The 26,821-nt window shown below is 41.8% G+C and overlaps 2 protein-coding genes and 1 long non-coding RNA gene across 9 annotated transcripts in view; 2 read left to right on the plus strand and 1 right to left on the minus strand.

Moving 5' to 3' along the window:
* The window catches only part of RNF115 (ring finger protein 115), a 50,419-nt gene extending 35,334 nt beyond the window's left edge, over window positions 1-15,085 (minus strand). The window contains exon 1 of the mRNA XM_001363577.5: window positions 14,954-15,085. Coding sequence (XP_001363614.1) covers window positions 14,954-15,049 — 96 coding nt within the window. The 5' untranslated portion in view covers window positions 15,050-15,085. The remainder of the gene's footprint in view (window positions 1-14,953) is intronic.
* Window positions 4,372-6,903, plus strand: LOC103103119 (uncharacterized). The gene is made up of 2 exons (XR_463383.3): window positions 4,372-4,498; window positions 6,733-6,903. It is a non-coding gene; the product is annotated as an uncharacterized LOC103103119 (long non-coding RNA).
* Window positions 15,086-15,227: 142 nt separating the features above from the next.
* POLR3C (RNA polymerase III subunit C) lies at window positions 15,228-25,241 on the plus strand. Of its 7 annotated transcripts, none has more exons than XM_056819312.1 (16): window positions 15,228-15,349; window positions 15,426-15,577; window positions 16,620-16,800; window positions 18,832-19,087; window positions 19,170-19,358; window positions 19,639-19,727; window positions 20,033-20,137; window positions 20,251-20,343; window positions 21,232-21,312; window positions 21,531-21,582; window positions 22,168-22,228; window positions 22,734-22,884; window positions 23,790-23,891; window positions 24,000-24,049; window positions 24,575-24,724; window positions 25,087-25,241. In XM_056819312.1, the coding sequence occupies exons 3-16, from the start codon at window positions 16,654-16,656 to the stop codon at window positions 25,166-25,168; spliced, it is 1,608 nt and encodes a 535-aa protein (XP_056675290.1). In that variant the 5' UTR covers window positions 15,228-15,349; window positions 15,426-15,577; window positions 16,620-16,653; the 3' UTR covers window positions 25,169-25,241. The 7 variants fall into 7 exon arrangements, with proteins under 7 accessions (XP_056675290.1, XP_016284609.1, XP_007485400.1 ...); XM_016429123.2 differs by lacking the exon at window positions 15,228-15,349 and adding an exon at window positions 16,118-16,149 and having other exon boundaries at window positions 15,438-15,577; XM_007485338.3 differs by lacking the exon at window positions 15,228-15,349 and adding an exon at window positions 15,721-15,848 and having other exon boundaries at window positions 15,466-15,635.
* The last annotated feature ends 1,580 nt before the right edge of the window (window positions 25,242-26,821 follow it).

The following is a 26,821-nucleotide window of genomic DNA, read 5'->3' on the forward strand; positions in this document are numbered from 1 at the left end:
AGAAAGAAATCAGTGCTCTAGAAAGAAGCAGGATGTGTTGGAAAAGGGATTGGGGGGGGGGGGCAGCTAGGATATAATCATGAGACCTGTGATTTGGACAGCAAGCCATACCCTCTCCAGTCATCCTTCAGGCCCTCATCCTGTCCCACCTAGCATGAAAAGAGTAAGGTATAGCTCTCACTTTTACAGTCGAATAGCCATGAAGTAGTCTGTTGGGGCAGAGGCAGGGGCAGGGTCTGGATATACTTGGCAGAGGGGGATGGCAGGGGGTGGGAATCAGGAAAGATTTTTCCCAATAGTATGGGCTAGAGATTGGGATTTTGTACAATGGTCAGAGGTCAGCTGTTTGTTTTTGGGGGGGGCATAATAAGGGATGAAGGGGGCAGTGTGAGTATATCAGACAGGATCCCCTGGATTTGTTACTTTGAGAAAACAGAATGAAGCCCATCTTCCTACCCTCCAATTAGCTCCCACTAAGAGTCATATCATAACCCACTAGGGGTACACATCCCTATTTCAGAGTCCACTGCTCTAAACAATTAGTCTCCCTTCTCCAATCCAAACTTCAAATGACTGCTAAAATAATCCTCCTAAACTGTAAGGTCTGACCTCAAAAACCTTCATTGGTTCCTTATTGCCCCAGGAAACATCTCACATATAAATCCCTTTATAATAAGCCTCCAGCCTACTTTCCCAGGTTTATTGCCTATTATTTTTCTCCATGCACTCTACATTCTTATCAAACTGACCTATTTGCTATTCTAGGCATTCCACATTCCACATTCTCCTGCCTCATGCCTTTTCATAGGCTATGCCTCATGCCTGGAATTCAGGTCTCCTAACCTTCCTTTCAAGGCTCAGCTCATATACATACTCCTTAGGGAAGCATTTACTGACCTCCTTAGTTGTCTGCACTCTATTTAAATTTTCCAGAATATATATATATATAAATTTGTCTCCATGTCCCTAGTAGCAGCAGAGTACCCACTAAAGGCCTGCAGGATGGGACCCCCCAAAAAAATACTACAAGGTCACTGGGCTTCATTTTCAGTTCTACTAATGACTTCATGTTATTGAAGGAAAAAGGAACTTTCTTCTTCAGCAGAACTAGAATTCTCCTCAATGACCAAGCTTCCATTCACATTCAGCTCTTGGTTTCCTTTTAAATCCCAGCTGGCTGCCCCCACAGATGTGAGCCACTCAACATTCTCTCCAATGGAGCATTTCAGAATTAGATCTTCCATAGGGGAAGGAGAGTAAGAAGTCTTAAGGAACCTTCCCTGGCCAATTGTGACTACTAAACAGGAAAGAGATATGCAAATAAAGTGAAGGTGTAAATCACAGAATGGAAGAAACAAAAGAAATCATCTTACTGCACATTAGGTATGCTCCACATGCATGAGTTACTACAAGCAAACTAACCTACTTGTATGATCCCTGCACATGGCATTCTAATTCCCATTTACTTACCCTGGCCCAGGCTTGGCCTAAGCCTAGAATGAATTCCCTCCAGGAACCCCTAGCTTCCTTCCAGGCTCAGCTGAAGCACACCCTCACAAAAGGGACCTTTCATAACCCACCCAGTTGCTAGTCTCCCTCATCCCTTTAAAAAAAATTTACTTTGTAGATATTTTGTATTGACATATTGGTGTATACTATAAACATTTCTCAACAGAATATATTCTCCATGAGGCAGGACCAGTTATCTTTTGTCTTGATATCTCTAGTCCATAGCATAGCACCTGATACACGGTATGCAGACGCTTAATAAATGTTTATTCAAAAAATAAATAGCATAATCACCATATTTTCCATCAACAAAAGTCTTAAGTCTAAATTTAAATAATTTACAAGAACGTTCTAGTTCTAAGATTCAATTTCAGCCCAATAAGTTGCTTTACCTCCACCTCCACATCCACATCCAAATCACAACTATAATCAATATTCACAATGCATTCACTACTCTTCCCCTTCATTCTAGAACTTAACTGGACAGAATCCTATTCTCACTCAAAGTCTCCATTTATTTAGCTTACTGTGAACCCAGGCACAAACTTAGGGCAAGAAAGAAAAAGAGCTACTTGGCATATACTGTACATAATGACTAAGAGGGAAATTTTTAAAAACCCTCACCTTCCATCTTAAGAGTCAATACTATGTATTGGTTCCAAGGCAGAAGAGTGGTAAGGGCTAGGCAATGGGGGTCAAGTGACTTGTGATCACCCAACTACGAAGTACGAGGTAATATTTGAACCCAGGACTTCCAGTCTCTAGGCCTGGTTCTCAATCCACTGAGCTACCCAGCTGCCCCCAAGAGGGGAAATTTTCTTTAAAAAAAAAAAAGTTTAAACTATAAGAAATATCAAAAGTGACCACATCAGCCCTCCTAAAAAATACCTCCAACCTAACCTAACAATAAAAAGGATTCAATTGCTGTAAACTTTGCTCATATCAAAAGGAAAAGATTAATAAATCTAAAATAACTGGTAAATCTCTTCCAAAAAGTTATGTTTAGCTTTGAAATACACTACATTAATTTCCAAGTACAATTTACCTTTTTAGTGGCATCTGATTTGGCATGACAATTTGCAAATTATCATGCTAAGTTTAATGGGCTAGCAAGAATCAAACAAGATGGCAGCAAAAAAACAGCTTAGAATTAAACTATTAAAAATGATTGAAAATGCTGTTTTCTTTTAAAGGTTTTGTTGAGAAAGAGGGCTTGCTCAGTAGAGGATGTGAGATGGGAATAATAAAAATTAATGATAAAACAAAGGAAGTAAAACTTTTTAAGAGAAAAAAGAGAAATATCCACTAATGAAATAAAGGTGTCAGACCTTTGTCTGGCATGTTTACTCTTATTAGGAATAGCAATAGTACTTCATAGATTCAAGACTTGCCTGTGTGTCATATCCTTGCTTTGAGACAATGAGCAATTTCAACCCTGGGAGCTCCCACAAATGAAATCACAAGTCTCCTCTAAGAGGAAAGAAATTCTCCTGGTATCTTCCATGGGAGGATGAAGAGTTAGTTGACTGTCTTGTAGTTAGTGATGAAATTTATGTACACCAAACAAAACCTTCAAAGTATACTAAGGACCTTAAAATGAAGACTGAACAATGAAACTAAGGATTTCCTAAGTTCAGAATGGTCCAACTCTCAACTGTACTCAAATCTACTACTGACCTTTCATCACCAATATAAAACAATACCTGGAATTCAATTACTGACTTCCCAATAAAAGAATTCAAAGTGCTTTGCAAATATGGTGTCTCAGAGGCACAATGGTAAAGAAAGGTCAGGACAGCACTCTGGAACTGTTGTATCAAGTATGCAAACAATGGGTTAAAAATATTTTTTAAACCTTGGAGTCATCTTGGATCCATTACAATGTTGATAATATTTAAATCATAAACAGTTGATCATTGTACTTTATTGTTGATACTATGTATGGTGTTCTCTTGGTTCTGCTCACTTCACATCACTTCATAAGTCTTTCCAGATTTTTTTGTGAAACTTTTTTATGATTCCATGCCAATCACATACTACACAAAGCTCAAGTCAACAAAAACTTTTTTAAAATCCTAACTAAGAAGGCAATTATGGGAGCAATTAAGTGGCTCAGTGGATTGAGAGCCAGGCCAGGAGATGGGAGGTCCTGGGTTCAAAACTATCCTCAGACACTTCCTACCTGTTGTGACCCTAAGCAAATCACCTAATCCTCATTGCCTACCCCTTATCATTCTTCTACCTTGAAATCAATAAAAAATATTGATTCTAAGACAGAAGGTAAGGGTTTTTTAAAAAAAGGCAATCATGAGATGAATTTTTCTCAATGATTTGACACTGTTATTCAACAACTTTTAGCAAATATTCCTTAAGTGAATTACAGAAGGAAAATTTTAGAGTATTCATGCACAAAGAATCCTTCTGTCATAAGCACACCAGTGATCCTAACTTTTTTAGTACTGGTCATTCCCATGGTATTGGAAGAGCAAGGCAGCTATACCTGTAGTCTTGATGCCAGAGATTCTTAATGTTTAGAAGTTAAACATAAAATTCCAGTCAAGTTTATTTCAACCGGTATCTTAGGTTAAAAGACAGACACTCCTGTTTTGAAGGGAGAAGGAACACAACAAACTCCTTTTTTTGTGAGAAACAAAAATGAAAAATCAAATCCTAGAATTATAAAATCATAAAATTGGAAGAAATATTAGAAATTTAGTTCAACTTCATTTTAGAGATGAAAAAAACTGAGGTCCACAAGTCACCAACAGACCAAAGTTTTCCCTATAAAATTAATGATAATCATCATATTGAATTGGAGGTACTAAAAGATAAACAGGAGCCCAATTATTACTGCAGGGAGTATCCATGGAAATAGATGACACTCTGCAAAATTTGGAGTGATGCTCTCAGTTCCAAAGCATGTGGCCATCATCTCTTCTGGAGGCCTTTTCTTACAACTCCCTGTTCTGAATTGTACAAGAAAAATCAGGTAACCTATGTATAAGCTATATTACTTTGAAGTTCCAATGACTAATAAGGAACACCTCGAGAATTTTAAATCTTGGCCAATACCTCCCCCACCTAGAAATATAAAAAAGGGGAGGAATGTTCTTTATATCAATAAAATGTGAAAATAACTTTGAAATAAGTCAAATTTAGTTTGAAATTGAAATAAAACTGTTAGGCTAGCCTCAAAATTGTTTTACCTATTACATCATCAAAAAAATCCACTTTTTTAAAATGTCCCATTTGTTTTGCTTTTACCCCAGATTTCAAATGCTCCAAGTGATCTATCCTATGCAACAATCAGTGCTTTATACTTCTCCTTCCCAATTACCTCTGCTTCAAACACCATCACCATCATATGCCACAATTTGTTCAGCCATTCCCCAATTGATGGACACTCCCTCATTTTCCAATTTCTTGCCACCAAAAAGAATAAAATATTATTATTTTTTCCTTATTATCTCTTTAGAGTACAAACTGAGTTGTATTGGTGGATCAAAGGGTATGCGTTCTTTTAAGCCTTTAAAATTTAAAGCCCTTTGCACATAATTCCAAATTGCCTTCCAGAATGGTTGGATCAATTCACAATTCCACCAGCAATGCATTAGTGTCCCAATTTTGCCACAACCCCGCCAACATTTATTTTTTCCTTTACTGTCATATTGGCCACTTTCTATGTCTATTGCATATTTTGATTTGTCATTTTGTTTTCTAGAAAAGACATGTCTATTATAATGCTTTTGTGTTTAAAAGGTTCTGATATTTTAATAGAACACAGGTGCTTCTTTATTCAGTTTATGCATGATGTCCAGGATAAAGAATCAATCAGAAGTAGCTGGTGGCACAGTGGAAACAGAAAGTCACGGGTTTGGATCTGTCCTCAGACACTTCCTAGCTGGTGTGAAGATGGGATTAACTCTCCCCTGCCCATTTTTAGATTTAATCACCAAAATCATACACTTTTTTTTAAGTGGGGAAGGTCTGTGAGCCAAGTGTAATAGAAAATGGGTGATAAATCAGAACCCACTGACTGCCCCCTGGGCAGTCTTAAGCAAAGTCTTAACTGTAATTGGCCCATGTAAAAGTGGAAGGAAGGCACAGGAAGTGAAGAAAGGAATGGTCTTTAAAAGTGGCAAGAACCTCCTGTGAGGAGATCTTGCACTTGACCATGGAGAAGTACCAGCCAAGGACCAAGGACTGCTTTTCTATATTCTATTAGAACTACTACATGGATGAGTGAAAAGGCTGACTTCTTCCCTGATTTTCTGGAGGGACTAGCCTCTAGAGCAGTGGTTCTCAACCTCTCAAATCTGTAGCAATGAGAATACATAATGCATATCAGGTATTTACTTTCTGAATCATAACTGTAGCAAAATTACAGTTTTAAAGTAGCCACCAAAATAATTTTTTGGTTTGGGGTCACTGCAACATGAGGAACTGTACTGAGGGGTAACGGCATTAGAAGGGTTGAGAGACCCCCCCCTTGGGAGAGGCTTTGTGGCTAAAACCTTTGTTTAATTTACCTCTGAGCCCCCTTTGCTGGGCCTCTTAAACCCTGCCTGGTTGGGACCTGGCTTAAGTAAATATCTACTTTCTCTGATTTTCTTACTTTTACTCCTCCTTTTGTAAATAAATAACCATAAGAAATAATTTGGAATTTAGTAATAATTCCTGGAGACTACACTCTAATAAATTAAGTCCAACCTTTTATTTTTACCCCTTACAATCTAGCCTTTACACTGGGTAACCCTGGGGAATAGGGAAGTCACTTGACCCCAAGTGCTTAGCCCTTATCTCTCTGCCTTAGAACCAATACTGAGTATGAATTCTAAGACAGAAGGTGAGGGTTTAAAGAAAAAGAAAGAACCAATCATTTTTTTATGTTTATCATGGTAAGACTGACCAATTTAAAGATTTAGTGTTGTTAATTCATTATTATTCACTGGTACTTCAATCTATTCCTGACCTCTAAAGTGAACAAATCAAAACAAAAAGTGAAAGCTGATTTGCTAAGTCACCTTACTAAGCATTTTATCCCACAAATAGGTTTGCAAACAACTATAATTTACAATCATACTCTCTTGGCAATTCTGGAATAATGGGGGGTCCTCAAACAAATACTAGTGTTACAAAATATTTTCTCAAACCCACACTTTGTAGCTCACAAATTGTAGATATGATCCCTAAGACTTTAGCCAGGGTCCTATGTGGTTTCAGATACTTCAATGGATTCAGCCTTGACATCTTCCAAGTCAGCATCCTAATAGCTGACAACAGAAAGATAAAAACCAAGAAGCCCATATGAGAAGAAATGTACTTTACACTCTCATTCCAACAACAGAAGAGCCACAAAGAATAATGAAATATCTTGCTTAATGGACCAATCAATTGTTTATGTGTAAAGAAATCATTTGAGAACTACATGAAAATGTTATATTATGTCCAGGGCTGTGTCTTTCTTCAAGAACTGTCAAAAGGTATGTGACAAAAGGGTAGCTAGGTACCATAGTGGCTAGAGGGCCAACCTAAATTTGAAAGGACCTGGGTTCAAATGTGATCTCAGACACTTCCTAGCTGTGTGACCCTGAGCAAGTCACTTAACCCTGTTTGCTAGCTTTTGCCACTCTTCTATTTTAGAACTGACACTAAGGTGAAGACTTAAAAAATAATAAATAAATAAATAAATAAATAAATAAATAAATAAATAAATAAATGAATGAATAGTACATTTAGAGTAACAGTATTTCTCAGTCTTATGCTACCTTTCAGTACAGCTTTCAGAATCCTTTCTAAAGCATTCAAACACCCAACAGGAACACTACAGGATCATTTCATAGGTAGGTATGCCAAAGTGAAGGGGTTAGTTGGTTGACTCCTCGCCATTCACAGGAAAAGTTATTATTCTGTGACTCCAACTCAAGTAAAAGACAGTGGGTTATATGTCATTTCCAAGAGCATGAACTAGAGGGGTATAGGACCATAACTTTCTAAGCTGGTGAAAGCAGCCTCTGCAGCCAGGAGCACACAGAAAAGCAGACTCGGTGGCTGTTAAGGCAAGCTACTAAAGGGCTAAAAGGTGTATTTGTTTTTGAACTGGAATTTCTAGCTGTCTTACCAAGTTACACTCAATGTTACTATTTCAATTAGCTTCCAGCTAACAAAGATTTGGGTACTCTCCTTTTAGAGATCACTTCTGTAGAGGGTAACCCGAGGAGTGATCCAAAACCTCTGGTCTCATGACTGCAAGGAGCTAAAGTGACAACAGATATTGCTGCAGGGGACCAGCAAACACAAACTACTCAATTCTAGCCCCAGTTCTGAACAATACTTCTATTAGGACCTTGGCTAAAGCTCAGTCTTTCCATCTCAAAGTCTAACCAGGTTCATGGCCTTTGACAAAGTGATCTCACTGCTGAGCTTATGTCCCAAGGAGGTCATTGAGAGAAAATATGGCTATATATATATATATATATATATATATATATATATATATATATATATATATGGCTATATATATATATATATATATATATGACAAAACATTCACAACCATAATCTAGTGATAATGAAAATTTTTTAAATGAAAATAATTGGTGTCCATTGACTGGGAAATAGCTAAAAATTATAGTATATGAATGTAATACAAAATTAGTACGACATAAGAAATTATGAACAGGGAATTCAGAGATACATGGAAGGGCTAGAATGTATAACTGAGGCCAGATTTAAACCAAGGTCCTCCAAATCCAGGCCTGACACACTAATTCACTGTGCTACCTAGCTGCCCCTTAGAATAAGTGATGAACTATAATGAACAATCTAAGTGTGGTTAAATGATAATTGACATTCTCCTCCAAAGTCAGCTAGCTTGGTTTAAATTGTTTTTGTTGTTTTGTTACAATGAAAGGTTTAAAGGAGAGAAAGTGACTGTCAGAGTGTTGTGTCTTTAAAAAATCTTAATAGGAAAAAAATCTCTGTAGAGATCCAAAATTAGGAATCAAAGTGAGACACTAATTTAAGACCTTTGACATTGAGAGCATAAGATAGAAGCCCAAAACCCATGAACTTTTTCATTCCTATGCATTCCTCCAATTTTACACCCCAAGTGGAGCATAAAGCAACACACTCCATTCTCTTCCTAATAACATTTGCCCAATGCTCTGATAAAGTATTAAGTATAAATACTACCGCCATTTCGGTTAGGGAGATCGAAGTTCTGAATGGTTAAGTGATCCCACAGCTCAGTGTTTGAAATAGGACACAGCCAGATCCCCAGCTGCAGGTCCAGCACATTAATCTATGCTGCCTCCTCCTAAAGAATAGTGGCCCAAGAATCCTACAGGCCCTTCTGAATGGAGGCACAGGTTACCAAAAGCACAAAGACTGGAACCCCTTCATTCACCCCCAGGCACACTGGATATTTCACCTAGATTCTCACTATTCCATTATATGATGTTGTTCTTCCACATACTGCCTGAGGAAGTTCCAAAGCTAATTCTGTAGCATATGCCTGTCTTGCCTAAGTGCTGCTACCTAGACTATTTCTTAACAATACCTTGTGGCTAAACTTTGCCTTCCCTTCTGAGCATCCCTTCCATGACTAGGTAGTTATCTGATTCTGTCATTTCCAAGATTCATGTTCTATCCACATTATCTGGAACCACCCCTCCCAAAAGGCTCCCAAAACAGTGTTCCATATGTCTACTCTTTTAAAATATTACAACTATTACATATTGGGCCAACTCATGACAGACCCACCTCCCAGTGAGACAGCAACAACAGAATTTCAACAGACTCCAAGAATTCCAAACCTAGAACCCAGGTTTGAACTACTAAATTGTTTCTTAAGTTCAATGACTGACATCATCTACTGGCTTTCTCTGAATGTTCTGGGTAACCACAAAAAGCAAAGTCTTCTAGCTTAGGCTTTAATCCTCTCGGTCTCTAAAAAATATTTTTTCCACACACAGTATATTCCCTTACACTTTGTTTTGGAAAAGTTTTTCTGTACTAATTATAAAAGTACCCTACAACTCTGGACACTCTTATCCTGGACAATATTCTTTTCTAATGAGAATGATCTTCAAATGGGTCCAAGGTAGTGACAAGGTTATGCCAAAATCTCACTTTAAATTCCGCAGTTATGCTTCTTACATAGAAGATATTTAAGTTAGGCTAAAACTTTTGGTGTGGTTCAGAAAGGATTCTGAGAGTTCCCCATGTAATCATATAGAACCATGATGGTGAACCTATGGCACACGTGCCAAAGATGGCAGGCAGAGGCCTCTCCTTAAGCACGCTGGGAGGCTTGGCCCCACCCCCAAATGCAGGGGCTCTATAGTTGCAGGGGCTGAGTGCCCTGAGTGGCAGTAGCCATACCTGTACCCCCACCCCAATAGTCCTGCTTTTGTAAGCAAAGAATTGATTGAGTTAAGGCTCTCCGGACTTCACTGACCCTAATTATAAAATAATCCCCTGAGCAAATCTAGGACTGAACCCCATTCACCAATCCCTAAGGGCAAATGCTAATCAGATCTTCTCTAATCCTTCAAAGGAAGATGGAGAAATCCTACACCCAGTCCAAACAGAGGGATCTAACCAGCTAACACTTCATATCATCCTATCCACCCTCACTGCTATAAAATTGTAAGGGCAGAATACATGGACTCATGTCTCTCCCATTAAACCCTTTTTTCCTCCTCCTCCACCACCATCACTATCACCACCACCACCACCACCCCCAAACAGGTGGCAGAAGAGACGGTGAAGACACCTATTCCTGTGAGTGGGTGGAAGACCTCAAATATCTCTTTCAGAGCAGAAAAAAAAAACTGTTATCTTAATCCCTCCCTTTGAACTATGGGGGTCCCTTAGACTATTGGGTATGCAAGAAACAGCCACCAAGTGAAAAAAATCCCCAGCCCCTAATCTATGGTCTCCATGCCTCAAAGGCCTACCAAATGCTGGGGTTTCCAGGAAATTTGAATCCTGGTTTTAGTGGCAGCCTTTACTTTTACTGAATATCTCCAGGCACAGCACATGGAGTAGATGCTTATTCAGGATGGATGGGTAAATCAAAACCCCTTCCAGTATAAGTGCTTTAATAAGGGTTGGATCACTGATGACTGATGCACTATGTAGAAATTGCACTGGGAACCCTGTCACAAGGAAGGGAATGAGGTATTATTCTAATTGTACATACTGGTATCCTAATGTAACACCTGTGGCCAGGCCCCTGCATGTAGTCAGGGGGTGGGGCACACAGCTGGGAGTAGGGCATGGCACAGGGTCCCTAAAAAGTTCCAAAAGGTTCCCCATCACTGGTATAGAAGATCCCTAAATATTTCCTGTCACAATAACGGTTAGGACAATGAGGCAAGTGTTGGGTTTCTTCTGTCATTAATATTGAATTTCTTTCAGCATTAAAAGTACTTGAAATCCCAAAACTTTATTTAGGCTGCACAATCAAAACCTTTTACTTAAAATGTTTTTTAGATTCTAGAATTAGTACTAAGTAACTTCATTATACCTTCACCTTATTTAAGTAGGAAAATGTTTCTACTTTGAAAAAGAACAGGCTGTAACAATGTGGTCTCCTAAAGCAGAGAATCAAATAAGATGCACATTGTACTACAAGAACCACTGAAGAAATTTCATTTTTAGTTCTAAAATCTCCTTCATGATTTACCCATAATTGTGTTACTGTCTGTTTTCAAAATGAATTCTTGTTCTCAGCTGTAGTGGATCTGAACCAAAATCATATACACAAAGGACTCAGGGAGGTTACTTCACAGAGCTAAACTGTACTAAGCAAGCACTTCAGTCTACCTGTGCAGCAAACTTTCTCCACATTTTGTGTGCCTAGGGGTGAGCATAGAACCAGAACCACTTTCTCTGTCAAGAGGACCGTTAAAGTGCCATTGGGGAATCTTTCTGGATTGCAAGATACACTAATGATGAGAAAAGGTGACGAAGCACAAAGGAGTCCTATAATTTACAGCAATCACTGTCACCTTTAAGAATATCAAAATGAACTAAATTCTGGAAGAAACTTTCTCTAGTTCTTGTCAAAATGAGATGGAAATGGCTTATGCACTAGTACTATGAACCTTATCCAAAGAGTATCACTTCCTTCATTACTGACTAGCTAGAGAAGGGCTAAGATGGAAATCTGTTAAACTTTGTAAAATCTTATTTCATTCATCATAACTGTGACTCTAAGCTCAGCAGGCAAAATGACAAAAGAAACATCACAGCTCTGGGACAGTCCCTTCTACTAACACTGGAAAAACCTACCCAAGTAGCTCATTAAAGACCAATGGAAACTTGATAGAGACAGTCCCTGGTGCACAGAGAAGTCAGATCTCCTGGGGGGGATAGTTCTTCAGTCACTCAACTATTACAGCAAAAGTCAGTTCCCCAGTAGGAGTACAAACTAAACCTAAAGAAAACTTTCATGCATGTTAAGCTGAGACTAATTTATCTCATTCATCCAGAAACATAAAAATAACACCGAAGATCATCAAAAAGGATATAAAAGGAGTTTAATACCTTTTAAGGGAGATGCTGTGGCATATTGGACAGATAATCAGCCTCAGAGCTAAAAATAAGAGGGTTTCAAGACCTACCTCAATCACATATCAGCTGTGGGAGCCAGGACAATCACTTCACCTTGTATAGCTATAGGTACTCTCAAAGATTACATAGATTAAGGGGCAGCTAGTTGACAGAGTGGATAAAACACCAGGTCTGGAGTCAAGAAGACCCGAATTCAAATATGACCTCAGACACTTCCTAGCTGTGTGACCCTGAGCAAGTGGATTAACCCCAATTGCCTAGCCTCTACTGTATTTCTCTCTTAGAATTGATAGTAAAAAAAGGTAAGGGTTTAAAATAAAAAGGGATAGAGAAGTTGTTTATTTCACTGGTAAAGGGAATTTCCTCTACCAATGAAATAACAAGTCAACTTCCTATCCTTATATTTTCTTTATGTATGAAAATTATCATGTACTTTTGAGATAATTTTCTAATAGATGTTAAAAAAAACTGTAGATCCACTCTGTTTCAACTAAAGATATATATTCCAGGTGCTAGAAATATAATTTTTAATTCTACAATGTAATAAAGATAATTAAAACAAATATAGCAGCTAAACTACAAACCCGAACTCAGAACACTTTTCTAAACAACCACTTATCCTACTCAAGATGCCAAGAAGGCAAAAGACTACATGTAAGTAGCAAGAATAGTTATATATCGCCATATAATCACCAAACCCAAACATGTCTCATGCATTCCCACCTTCCAGCCCTTACCTTTACACCTCCTTCCTCTATCTTCCTTATCCTTCTAAACTCAAATACTATCACTTCTGTGAATGAAGTCTTCCTTCACAGCCCCAGGTCAAAACTAATTTTTCCTCTCCTAATTTCATTAGCATCAATAGTCAGCAAAGTTTATTCATAACAAACAAACATTTAAGACAGCATTTTCTAAGACATAACAAATACAGTTAGAACTGCTCCCCTCAACTACTTTTTTTAAGTTCCTTGAGGACAGGGGCTATGTCTAATATTTCTCAGTATTTCCCACAGTGCCTGACCTTGTACAGTCATAATAGTCCTAAATAAAGTATTTTATTGTAAAATGAGACCTAACCCAACCAAATAGAATACGCCAAAGCTAAAAAGGTCTGGTAGATTTGTGAAACAAATGGCATTAATTGCATAAAACTTATTTCTACTGAGACTTTAGAAAACACCAGAATGTGTTCAAAATGGGGAGTTTGTGATGTGGGAACAAGCAGGGAACTGGGCAGAAGAATAAAAATTTCCCTAAGTTTTTTAATGTTTCGATCTTAGCCAGTAAAATGGAGAACAGCAGCTTAAAGTTCAGAAAAGAGCTGAGGATGTTCAACAGGGACATACATTCCACAGCATGTCATGAATCACATATGCTCAGCTAGGACCCCCCCTCTCCACAAAGACCTGAGGTCAATGAAGGTTTCCATGTCTACTGGACAGGGAGAGCAAGATAACTGCTCTTCCCAGAGGAATTGAAACACTGTGGGAAAACTGCCAAGTCAGCAACCAAGAGCAAACAGCAAAGAGATGAAACTGAAGCTGAATTTGGAGGATGGGGGAAACCAGTGTAGAAGAGAACAAATTCAAAGAGAACTTCTAAATTAAATTCAGAGGCAGGCAGGAATGGAGGCCTTACATAGGCATTTAATGTTAGATGGACACTTCACAGCACAGGGTTGACTTGGAAATCTGTGCTTTCAAGGGTTTATAGCACATGAATGGATATACCTGTGACTCCAAAAGCCCTCATTCCCACAAGCAAGTCTTGTCTGTGCTTTGTAAACAGTGCTTATAGATGTAACTGGGTTTGTGGTTGCCCTTAACACTGTATCTGGAGTGCAACATGAAGCAAAGGAATAGCCAAAAGCCTTTTTCCAGAGAAAAAGTCTAGGCAAGGCAGTTTTCTATGTGTGTGTGTATATATACTACATATGTAGTATATATCACCATAACCCTAAATCCATTAACCTTGGTGGGTGCTTCTAGGGTGGTCATCACCAAATGCAAATCCCAGAGGTCTAGTGATTGAGGGGATGGCATGCCACAGGAATGCTTCCCTCATCAGCACAGCACTACCTTTTCGAGGACAAAGAGGGAGTTCAGCAGAAACAGGTGAACACCAGCTGTACGTCAGAGGATGCAGTAGCCTACATTCTGCTCCTGCAGCACTTTTTTTTAATGGGATGGGGGTGGGGGGTGATACTAGTGAGAGATCACTGATGATAACACGACCAAAATTCCCAGATGGCTGAGACACCCGGTCTGAAACAATCCAGCCCCTCCCAGAGCCATGGAAACAATTTAGCCTTCCCAGGGCTATTTCTTTTAATCTTATCGGGAAGGGAGGACAGACTCCAAATCTTTAGACTTAAGCTCCTTCATTTTCATGAAGACACCCGAGACTCAGGGAACATCCCTCCACCCCAGCACCTCCCCCTCCAAGACCCCCGGGGAGCCTGGGGATCCGTTATCCTTGCCTGGCAGGAGGAGAGGATGACTTCTTCCATCAGAGTTGAGGAGGGAAAGGAGAGCTAGAATAAAGTGGCCAAGAAAACCCATAGGGCAAAAAGCAGAGGAAGCCGGAAGAGTGGGGGACCAAGATCAAATGCGGATCCCCAGGAAGGGGCCAGTAGGAGAAGGAGGCCAAGACTCCCTGGGGCGAGGGGTGTCACGGGGGAGGAGGGGGTTCAAGGAGAGGAAGAATCCAAAGGGGAAGGGCGGTTCATGACCCTCTCCCCCCGCAACGCAGAGGAAGGTCCAGGGAAAGGAAGGAGAGAAGGGGTCGGACTCCCCCAAGCTTGGGAGGGAGAAGGCCGGGCACTCTGGGAGCCCAAAGCGGGGGGCGGGTCTCTTACCGGCAGCTTGGGGCTGACCTCGCCCTTGCAGCAGTGGCAAAAGAAGCGGTGCGGAGGGACGGCAGCGCCCGCGCCCGCCGCCGAGGCCTCCGCCATGTTCGCCCGTGCCCGTCCTGCCGGCCGCCCTCCCGCCCGCTGCCACAGCCCGGTCCTCCTTCTCCTCCTCCTCCTCTCCAGCCGGAGCCGGCAGCACCAGCGGCCCGCGTCACGTGACTCTGTCGAAGCACCAGTGAGACGGCCGCGCCGCCGGCGGCCAAACAGCTCCCTAAGCCCGCGACCAACGAGGCGAAGGAAAGAGAGGCCCTTCCGGCGCGACCGAGAAAGCAGCACCTCCCGCCAGAACCCGAGCCCGACGGCTCCCAAACGTCAGTCCCTCTGCGGACCGGCGACAAGAAGGTACGCGTCCGCCAGCAAATCGTGAAGAGAACAGAGGGCGTGCAGAGCAGCATAGTTTTTATTCCTTCCTGCGCAGACCCCGCCCTCGGGAGCGGAAGGAGCGTGTGAGCCTCTACGGCTCCGGAAGAAGAACCGGAAGGAGGTGGGGGAGGCTCGGAAGTATTTCGTTTCACTGGGTACCGGACCGCACTTGGCCGGCGTGGTATGGCTGAACATTGATTCGAGATTGTGAGTCCCTGCCAGGTGCAGAAAGCGGATGCTGCGCGGGTCCCGTCCCAAGAACAAGGTGTCCTTATCGGTGGGCTCCGGAGAAAGGGGTAGGGGCACCAGGAAAGAGAGGGAAGGGAGCAATTCAACTCATTTCTATTCAGTGAACGCCTTCTGTGTGCTGGGCGCTGAGGATACAAGAGGCGATGATGCCTGCCCTCAAGGAGCTTACCGTCTAACGGGCTTGGGAGAGGACCCTGGGATGGGGCATTTATGCGCCAAGATGCCAGAGGTGGGCTGGCACATCGTCCCTCTTTCCCCAAACTGCAGGATTCTCTTATTTCGTGGGATGTAAAGTTCACTCACACCGACTTATTCTTTAGAAAGGAACTTTAAGGTTTACTACTGCATTTTAAACATCCCGGTTCCTTTTTCCTTGTCCTTACAGGACTCTTTTGAGAAACTCCCCTTTCACCCGTTTTTGTTTGTTTGTTTGTTTGTTTATCCTTGTCTTTCCTTTTCTGTTCGTCGTTTCGAACTATTTCACCTCCCCGCTCCCAGTACTTGGCCCAGTCGCAGCAAGTGCTTATTTAGTGAGTATTTTATTGTTTATTAGTGGGTTGGCTTGATTTTTTTTTAATCCTTACCTATCAGTAAGGGCTAGGCAATAGGGGTTAAGTGACTTGCCCAATGTCTCAAATAAGTGTTTTTCATTCTTTTCTCTTGTTTATTTTTCGGGGGCTTTAATGCTATCTGGAAGTGTGGATTAAAGTCTACCATCAAAGAACTAAAGGTCATCAGCCCCTTCCTTGTAGGAATGGCTTTTTCCATCATTTAACTTTTTTTGTTCCTTTGGCTTTTACTACACTCAGTGTGAATTTTTCTGACTCAGATTCTATCATGCCCTCAGTAAACATCACTGGGAAATTTATTTGCAAGAGCCATTAAGCCTTTTTACACATATTTCATCACCCTCCTTCTGATTGGAAGGGAACTACTCAACCTCTGTTCAAGAAGCAGGGACTTTTCTTTTTTAACATTTTAAATTTAATCATTTTATTAGGTCCTGTTTCCTAGGACTGAGACTTCATAGCACAATGACTCAAGCAGAAATTAAACTATGTTCTTTGCTGCTTCAAGAGCATTTTGGAGAGATAGTGGATAAAATTGGAACTCATCTTATCAGAACAGGTGGCCAACCATTGAGAGTAATTGTCCATGATACAGGAACATCACTAGATCAGGTAAGTCTGCAGGGATGTCTATTTTATCCCACTAGGGATCTAAGTGAAGTCTTTTTGGAAGAGGGTTCTACTTCTATAAGTACCCCTAATCACCCACAAGAATAATCAATATTTAATAAGCATCTACTGTGTGCCAAGCATTGTGCTAAATGCTAGGAATACAGATAGGAAAAAAGAAAAGAATTACAAAAGACTCTGAGAAGACAGCACACAAAAGAAATCTAAAGAAAGGTGGGGGGGGGAGATGGTAGAGAATCAGAGAAATTCAAAAGGAGTTGTAGCAGGTGGGAAATAATATTTCTGCTGCCTCTCATTCTTAAATGGAGGTTGAGAAGTTCAATAAGAGGGTCAGAGGGTAATGAGGTATGAGTGCCAAGGCTGACTGACTTTTGCATTTCCCAGTGATAAGTTTATTGGGGGCATGTTGGAAAATCAGCGAAATCTAAAATGAATGCAGAAGAAGCCAAAGAAATCCAAAATGAGAGCAACCAAATGGGAAATGAGAATACCTTTGAGGATTATAGATCTATAACTGGAAAAGACCTTAGGAGTCATTTAGTCCAGTCTCTATTTTACTGTTGAGGAACCTAAGGGCCAAAATTTCCCAAGTTCCTAGAGCGAATGAGTAATAGAACCCCAGACATAGACCTAGGACTTCTGTGTCTAAATCTAGCACTGTTTCAAATTTCCTGTCTCTACTCTTCACCATAATTATTCACTATAAGAATGGGGATAACATAACCTAGTAGTTATCAAACATTTTAGTCCCAGGACCCATTTCACTTTTTTAAATTGAGGGAAACTCAAAAAAAGAGCTTTTGTTTATGTGAATTATATCTATTTATATTTACTATATTAGAATTTTAGACATCTCAGTATTATTACAAAAATTCTTTTTACCTTGATGACTCCTGGAAAAGGTTTCAAAGATCCTTAAGAATACCTGGACCACACTTGGAGAACTACTGACATATCCTATAAGAAAAAAGAGTAATGTGGAGAGACTACCTCAAAGAGAAGGAATCAAAGGAGAGAGTCACCATGATGGAATGTTTTTTATTTTCTCTTATTTGGCCATTGTCAGGAAATTCCCTGCTATCAAAGAGAAAGCAGAGAGTTCCTAGCAAATCACTGATGAGATTCTTGAAAGTCTTGAGTTTGCAAAGTGCTCTCTTCAGCCTTACAATATCCTTGTTGCTAAAGTTATTAAGATGCCCATTTGACAGAAAAAACTAGGACTCAGATTAAGATACTTGCCAAACTCTATAGCTATTAAATCAGAGCCTTGCCCTTGTAAAAATGGAGATTTTGAACCCTAGACTTTTAAATTTAAAACACCCTCTGCCTCACTTCTCTTCAGAGAGAAGTAGATTCAGAAGGGTTCAGATTATTGACTTCCTTCAAGGTTCAACTCAAATGCCATCCACCAGGAGGAAGTATAGCCTATCCCCAGACTTCCCTCATTCTCCCCACTCCCTATCCATACCCCCACACCCCAATCTGCCAGAGCCTTCCTTCAATGGTTATTATCCTTCCACTCCATGTGTCATATGGGTCAATTTAGATATAGATTATCACCTCCCTTCTCCCCCGCCCCCCCACCAGTGTAAGCACTGCATTGAGCCAGAAACCACTGTTGTGTTTTTTTAATATCTTCTACACTCAGCATAGTACTTAGTAAATGGTATTTTACTAGTATACTGTCCACCATTCCATGGACCTCTCAAAGAATATTAGAAATATAATAAGCCATGGTTCCCATGACAGCTAGATGTTATAATAAATGGATTTGAGTATCAGGCCTAGAATTAGGAAGACCTAAATTCAAATCTGGCATCAGACTTTTTTTAGCTGTGTGACCCTGGGAAAATAACCTTTTTTGTCTCAGGTTCCATGTCTGTCAAATGAGCTAGAAAAAGAAATGGCAAACCTATTCTAGGTTCTTTGCCAAGAAAACCTCAGGTGGGGTCAGTCAGACACAACTGAACAACAACAAAAATGTTTCCTATTCTTTCTCTTGAACCTACCTAGGTAAAGAAAGCCCTATGTGTCCTCATCCAACATAACCTGGTAACTTACCAGATACACAAACGAGGGATTGTGGAATATGAAGCCCACTGCAGTCGGATTTTGCGGATCCTGAGGTATCCCCGATACATCTATACAGCCAAGACCTTGTACAGTGACACAGGAGAGTTGATTGTAGAGGAACTTCTGCTCAATGGGAAAATGACCATGTCAGCTGTGGTAAAGAAGGTGGCTGACCGACTCACAGAGACCATGGAAGGTAAGTCAGCCACTGGACTGGCTATATAACCTCAGTTGTCACAGCCCATCCATCTGATCCTCCTCACTCTCTTCTCATATAGATGGGAAAACCATGGACTACTCCGAGGTGTCCAGCACATTTGGCCGTCTAGCAGACACACACTTTGTACAGCGATGCCCCTTTGTTCCTGATCCCACAGACAGTGCCGATGCTCAGCCGCCGCCACCTGCCCCAACACTTAGCATTAACGAGAAGGACATGTACCTGGTTCCCAAACTGAACCTTATAGGTATGGAATCTCTTTTCAGACCTATCCAGATTTTTGCCATGTTGGGTATACCTATTCCCTTGCCCTATCAGAAAGTATCTTCTGTGGTCAGTGTCCTTAGAGTCAAGATTCAACTCCTCCCAGCACCCTTCCCTCTCTCAGCCATCTGGTAAAAGTCATCTTAGCTTTCTAAGCAACTCCCATCCCCAGGTAGCCACATTTCTGTCAGAGACTAAGAGACTCCCACCTATGTCTTTGTGTTCAGTCCCTTCCACTCATGGAGGTTGTCTTGATATGACAGGAAAAGGAAAGCGGAGGCGATCATCTGATGATGATGCAGCCGGAGAGCCCAAGCCTAAGCGGCCAAAGCAAACAGCAGAGAGCAAAGAGGTAATTGTGGTTTTCAGCCAAGAATGACAAACTCCAGGTGAGCCAATCACAGAGACAACAAACCCCAAAGATGGCAGAACTGTTCAGAGGAGAGCTAGTAAGATCCAACCGTTACTGAGCATGGAAATCTGCCAGAAAGGGAAGTCTTCTGCCAGGGTAGACTAACAGAGAATATTCTGTTTCCCAGATTGTTCTGTGCACTTTCCAGGATCCTTCAATGCTTTAGAAGGTAGTCTGTGTCGTCCATGCCTGCACCTAGCCCTCATTGCTGAGTTCCCTGCACTCACTCTCCTCTCCACCCACAGCCCATTCCAGATGATGGCATTTACTGGCAGGCCAACCTTGACAGATTCCACCAGCATTTCCGTGACCAGTCTATTGTGAGTGCAGTCGCCAACAGAATGGATCAGGTATCTGGAGTGGGCAGGCTGCTGATCAAGAGAAACTCTCTGTTTGCTGCATGTGATTACCAGAGCAGGGCCATCAGAAGGGGAAATGTGAATGTCAATCTGTGTTCCAATAGACCAGCAGCGAGATTGTTCGGACCATGCTCCGAATGAGTGAAATCACCACTTCCTCCTGTGCTCCTTTCACCCAGCCCCTGTCTTCAAATGAGGTGAGTGCCTGATTCTGTTGGTACCTTACAGCAATTCCTTTCCTTTCCATCTAGGTGGCTGTGTAATGCACCTAATAGGATAGGGCTGAAGGTAGAACCTGAAAGAAGAGAAAGTTTTACTTTTTCAGTTCAATTCATCAGGCATGGATTAAGCATTTACTTTATGTAAGGTGCTCCTGTCGGGGCTAAGAATACAAAGATAAAAATTAAATTAGCCCTTAAGGAGTGTCCATTCTGCCCTAGGAACTTCAGTACATACATAGATAAGTAAAGACAAAGTATAGCAAATAGATAAATGTCCCAGCAGTTCCACAGGCTACTAAATCTTAAAAACTACATTAAGATTTTTGGGACCCCCTATACAAAATAACTTGAAGAAGGCAAACTCAGAACTGAGGCAGCCTGGAAAGACATCTATCTGATCTGAGCTTGGAAAGAAACTAAGAGTTCTAAAAGGCACAGGGGAGGAGCAGGGACACCATCTAGGCAAAGGCATTGTGGTACTTGGTAAACATCAAGCTGACCACTCTTAACTAGATAAATATATGGAGAGAATCAGACAAGGTACGTTTTGTGATCAGGTTTGGAAATGTTAGAAAATCCCAACAAAAGCCATGAAGAATGGGATACTGCTATAAAGTATTCCAACATAGAACTTTAAATAACTATAACATCACCTGATTCCCCTTCCTAGGCAAGTCATAACTGCCTTCCAATCATTAGCATGTTTCCTACTTAAAAGAATACTTCCTCGACTAGGGACTTTTTTTTTTCAGATAGCTTTGGCCCCAACTGCTTACTATATATATCCCTTCAAAGCATCTTTATCTTTATGCCAGCAATTCCTAAGAACATGAACCTACCCAGCTACTCTTTATGGCCCTACAGATCTTCAGATCTCTCCCTGTTGGATATAACATCTCCAAGCAAGTTCTTGATCAGTATTTGACTCTTCTGGCAGATGATCCAGTAAGTCTGACTTTTTTCCTATATCTATTTTTCCCTGAAGTATTTCTGCAACTAACATCTGGTGCCATTCTCCTTCAACCTCATTCTCAGTCAATCATATGCTTTCCTTCTTTAACCTTTTGTAAGAAGGTTGCCTGTCAAAAACCTCTGATCTCACTTCCTCATTATGTTGCAGTTATGGGACTCTCCAAGAAGTTAAATCTCTTCTCTTTCTGCAGCTGGAGTTTGTTGGGAAGTCAGGTGACAGCGGTGGAGGAATGTATGTCATCAGTATCCTTCCCACTCAGATACACAGACTAGGTAGCCCTGGCTAACTGAAACAGGGGCTCTTCCCTGGGGATTCAGAAAAAGACAATTAATTTAAAGTCTAGTGACAAGAAAATAACCCAATAGCAAGAATTTTTCTTTTAAGTGGCATAAGCAGGGGTGTATTCTAGAGTAAATACTGATTCAGTATAGACTTTTACATATTGTCTTCCTACAGTTCTGAACAGCAAGGGCTGACCTTCATAATGAGGTATTGTGAGATTCTAAATAATCAAAGAAAAACTGTGATAAGCATACACTGGGTACTTGGAAAGATTTTAAATCAAAGTATAACATAAAAGAGTTTTCCAGTTGAGACCTTGTAATTTTTTTAAATTTGCTATTAAGAATACCTAGTTGATGAAGATTCATACAAGGTAATGAAATCCCAAAATAGACTGTTCACAGCCCTCTGTTTCAGGTTCTAAAAGGCTGTTACTTATACACATTCACATACTGCCAGAACCAGGACACAGCTCCCTGGGTCTCTCACTTCCAGGACCACATAAGACCTCAACTAGCATTGTGACCTTAATGCCCCCTACCCAGACCTCCACAAGGCTTTGGCATCACTGGCCATGGCAACGCTGGAGTCCATTGTACAGGAAAGGTGAGAGAATGGCTTTGAATAAATTAATCCCTTCTTGTTTGGAAACAGATGCACACTGTCACTCTCTTTTTCCATGTCCCTCCTTCTTTCTTATCCTCCCTCCCTCCCCAACAGATGATGTTATTCCTGGGGCCCCCAGTCAGATAGATATATATATATATATAAAGCAAAAAGGAACTTGAGAATCATGTTTGCAGTTTGGGGCCACCCCTTTGCTCACACCTGGCTGCATAATAATACCACTTGACCTGGGTGAAAATCTTTCCTGTGAATCCCAACACAAACCCCAGTTCTTTATGAAGCCAATTCATTTGTCTCCAGCCTGCTCATTGGCTTAGCATGTGTGCCCTAAGCAGCAGGTGGTGACCATTAGCAGACCCTTTGGAACTTTGAAAGACCCTGCCTTCCTTCCTCTGCTTTTACTGAAATAGATTGCGGGGCAGCCCCTGGCAGGTGGAACCAGCTCCAAGTTCTCCTAGATTTGGCTTCTTCCATCTTCTTCCAGGTTTGGGTCTCGATGTGCCAGGATATTCCGATTGGTTTTGCGGAAGAAGCACCTGGAACAGAAACAGGTAGAAGATTTTGCTATGATTCCTGCCAAAGAAGCTAAGGATATGCTGTACAAGCTGCTGTCAGAAAATCTCATATCCTTACAGGTAACTAGGACATAACCACATTGCCAGACAAGGGAGCAATGTCCTAGGCTATGGAATACTGGGGGGGGTTGGGGGGGAAGTAGGGGGTGTAAAGTGCAGAGAACAGATTCTCAGTACCACCTCTGCCTGAGGGGAGAAATTATAGAGAAAGCCCAAATTCCCTAAGATTTGGTGGGTGACCTTCCTGAGTCTTAAGGCAGAACTCTTAATTACCTCACATCATCCTACCTTAGAACCTGCCTCTCCCAACCCCCTTAGAGTAGGGAGAGACTCTTCCCTGAGGTTGTCAGCAGCATTTATTGAGGCTCCATCCTGTAGAGAATTGTGTGGCAGATGAGAGAAAGGAATCAACTGCCCCTCCCTTCAGGGAGCTTAGTCTTAACAGGCCCTAGGAGTCAGGAGAGGGAGACAACAGGCAAACAAATTGTTTACATACAAGTAAGTACAAGGTCGTTTGGAGTTGAGCTAGCAGAAATTGGGGCTAGGAAAGACTTCTTACAAAAGGCAGGATTTTAGCTGAGACTTGAAGGAGGCCAGGAGGTTGAGGTGAGGATGAAGTGTCTGGATTATAGCATAAATCAAGGGAAGTATAGTCTACAAAGCCTAGGAAGAGGAGAGAGATTGGGTCCAAATTCCAGGAAGATCTGGGTTGGAGTCCTGACTGGGTGGTCATGGCCCGGGCTCACAGGCCACTCTTAACTAGCAGTAAAGGGGCTGGCCTTCCTGGTAGCTCCCTTCCCTATCTAGATGGTCACAGACATCAAAGGCAGAGAGACAAGGCCTGAAAAGTATAGGACATTAGCTCAGGTAGCCCCACATCAAACCTAAGGTCAGGATAACTGACAAGAAAGAAAACGCCATGGATGTCAGGACATCGTGTCTTCTCTGCCCTTCTCTGCAAATAGGAGATCCCTAAAACACCAGACCATGCCCCTTCTCGGACCTTCTACCTATATACGGTGAATTCCCTGTCTGCTGCCCGAATGCTGCTACGCCGCTGCTACAAGGTACTGCCCAGGCCATCACCCACCAAAACACCCCTTGCTTCACATCACTTCTGAACTGCCTCTGAGCTAAGCTGGGCTGGGACATGGTGTCTCCCCTTTCTTCCCCAGAGCATCGCCAACTTGATAGAAAGGCGGCAGTTTGAGACCAAAGAGAACAAGTAAGTGGCATTCTGGTTCATATCAGCTGTCTCCTATGGCCCGGGGGTTACAAAGAAATTTCCATACATGACAATAACTGTCACCACCCTGAGAAAAGTGAGGACCTGAAATCACCATGGAGAATGAAAAGGGAAATCAAGCATCTTCAGCACATCATGGCCAAGAGCCGGGTGTGGCTGGGGTGTCTGAATCTTGGGAGTCCTGATTAGCTAGCAGAGATTACTAGATCACTTATACTAGCTGTTCTGGTTAAAGTGCAGAGATGGGCTACAGTTGAAGAAAAAACATTCCTCTTAATGTCACGTGGAACTTATCAATATGATAATTCTGTACAAATCCCTTAAGTATGACTGGGATTAAGAGTTCTTGGAGTTCAGTCCTCTCCACTCCTAGATGAGGTATAAGTAGAAGCTATGTTCAAGATGGGAGTTTTATGTAAAGGGGGGTGCCCAAGGGAGAGTGCCCACAGTGAGCCAGTCCGTCACGTCATGTCTGAATGGTGCTCTCTCTTCTCTTCCTGGCAGGCGACTGCTGGAGAAGTCCCAGAGAGTAGAAGCCATCCTTGCATCCATGCAGGCCACAGGAGCTGAAGAGGCACAGCTACAGGAGATTGAGGAGATGATCACAGCCCCTGAACGCCAGCAGCTGGAGAGTTTGAAGCGCAATGTCAACAAGTGAGTGGCCCTTGGGGCTCCTTAGGCTAATGATTACCCATTACTTCTCTTATAGGAGACTTGGGCTGTTCCTCCTGGCCAGAGATGATCATGGCAGTTATATTTCTCAGGTGCCCCAAGATTAACACTTTAATTTGATCCTCACTATACCCCTGGGAGTGCTTAGATTGTCTCCCATTTCACAAATAAGAAAACTAAGGCCCAGAGCAGTGGTCCATGGTTGCACAGCCTTGAAATACTGAAGGCAGTATTCACACCCAGGTCTTTCTGACTCTAAACACAGACCTGTACCCATTAGACAGCACTGCCTTCTTGTTAACATAGAATGGAATCCTTTCAAACACACTTTTATCTCCCTGCAGGTTAGATGCCAGTGAGATCCAAGTGGATGAAACCATCTTTGTGCTGGAGTCCTATGCAGAGAGTACCATGAAAAGAGCTTGATGGGATGGGGGCGGGAAGGGGGAGATCCTTCCTGGGGAAAGAATAAAATGCATATTTGATGAATGGCAACAAATTGGTTATGCACATAGACAGCACAGACTGCCTCCCCAGCCTCTCCCCATCCAATACACTCCCTAAGTCAAAGATTGATGATCTTCAGTGTGCACCTGAGTCAGACTGCACAAAAGCAGAATGACAGGCCCTGGTGCTGATGGGTGCTGCCACCTCTTGGTGGGCATATTGGTGCTGCTACTACCTGCCCCATGGAATTGGTGTGATAGCACAGCTGCTTCCCCTAAAGCACACATGTGGCCTCCCAGGATTGGAGACCAGGAGCAAAACAACACTAATTCCATAAGGTTGTCAACATTGTTCTAGGGCTGTGATGAAATTTCCTCTTCACACTTCTTTTTTAAACCTCTACCTTTGTCTCAGAATCATATTGGCAGAAGAGTAGTTAGGGCTGGGCAATGGGGTTTAAGTGATTTGTCCAGGGTGACACAGCTAGGAAGTATTGGAAGCCATATTTGAACCAGAACTTCCTATCTCCAGGCCAGGCTCTTTATCTACTGAGCCACCCAGGTGCTCCCACACCTCTTTCTACCTGTAGGTGTTGTCTTCCATCCTCTCCAGACCCATGACAAGTGATTCCTGCTCCAGGCTTCTTTCACAGCTGCCTTTGGCCAACAGTGACTAATGTTAGGAGGCAGCTGTAGGGCATCATTATGCTGCTTAGTATTCGGGTACCAGATTTGGAATCAGAGAAATTTGATTTCAGATCCCATCTCTGACATGAGCTGTGTGACCCTAGGTAAATTATTTAACCTTTGAGCCCTCACCTTCCCTTCTGTAAAAGGAAATAATAGGGCCTACCTTATTGTGAGAATAAAATTAAATAATAGATGCAAAGTGCAATAGAAACATTTGTTTAATATGTCTCCCTGCATTGTAGCTGGATTCTAAATTCGAAGGACCAGAGGGACCTGGCCTTCAGTCAGTAAGCCACTGTTCCCTGAGACTATTAAATTCACAAAATAAATAAGACCTAGATGTGCTAGGTGGTCTCTTCCAGTGTAAGCTGTCTATGACTGTAAGTGTGTATGTTTCTATTGGCATAAGTGTAGAATGCATGCTTTGGTTCCTTAGCAACCTCCTTATGGCCAAATCTGCCCCTTAGATGTGCTCTGAGGCTCTCACCTTGGCTCTCTGAGCTACCCAAAATCTTGGGATTTTGTTACTCAAGGTTTCCATGATCATTTTTACATCTTCCAAATCATAAAGCAAGTCTTCTTTCTCCTGAGTTTCACTAGTCCAGGCAATAAACATTTACCAAGCACCTACTATGAGCTAGTCTTTGTGCCAAGCACCAGGGATATAAATATGGAAAAGAGAGCCCCTACCCACAAGGAATAATCTAATAGAGGAAGACAATAGAAGGAAACTAAAAGAGGAGGGGGAGGATGATCTGATGAGAGCTCATGACAGAGAAGCCCAAAAGTGATGGGAAATGTGGAAGACTGGCCTGGGCACCCTCCTTAGATGGAAGAGTTGTTTTCACTCTGCCTCCAGCATTCTAAGGGCAGAGGGTACCAGAGGTGTGAGCATCTTCCAAGGATGATGTAATCATGCAGGAGTTATAGCACCAGTTTTGCT

This window comes from Monodelphis domestica, chromosome 2 (assembly GCF_027887165.1).
Source record: "Monodelphis domestica isolate mMonDom1 chromosome 2, mMonDom1.pri, whole genome shotgun sequence".
Lineage (NCBI taxonomy): Eukaryota > Metazoa > Chordata > Mammalia > Didelphimorphia > Didelphidae > Monodelphis > Monodelphis domestica.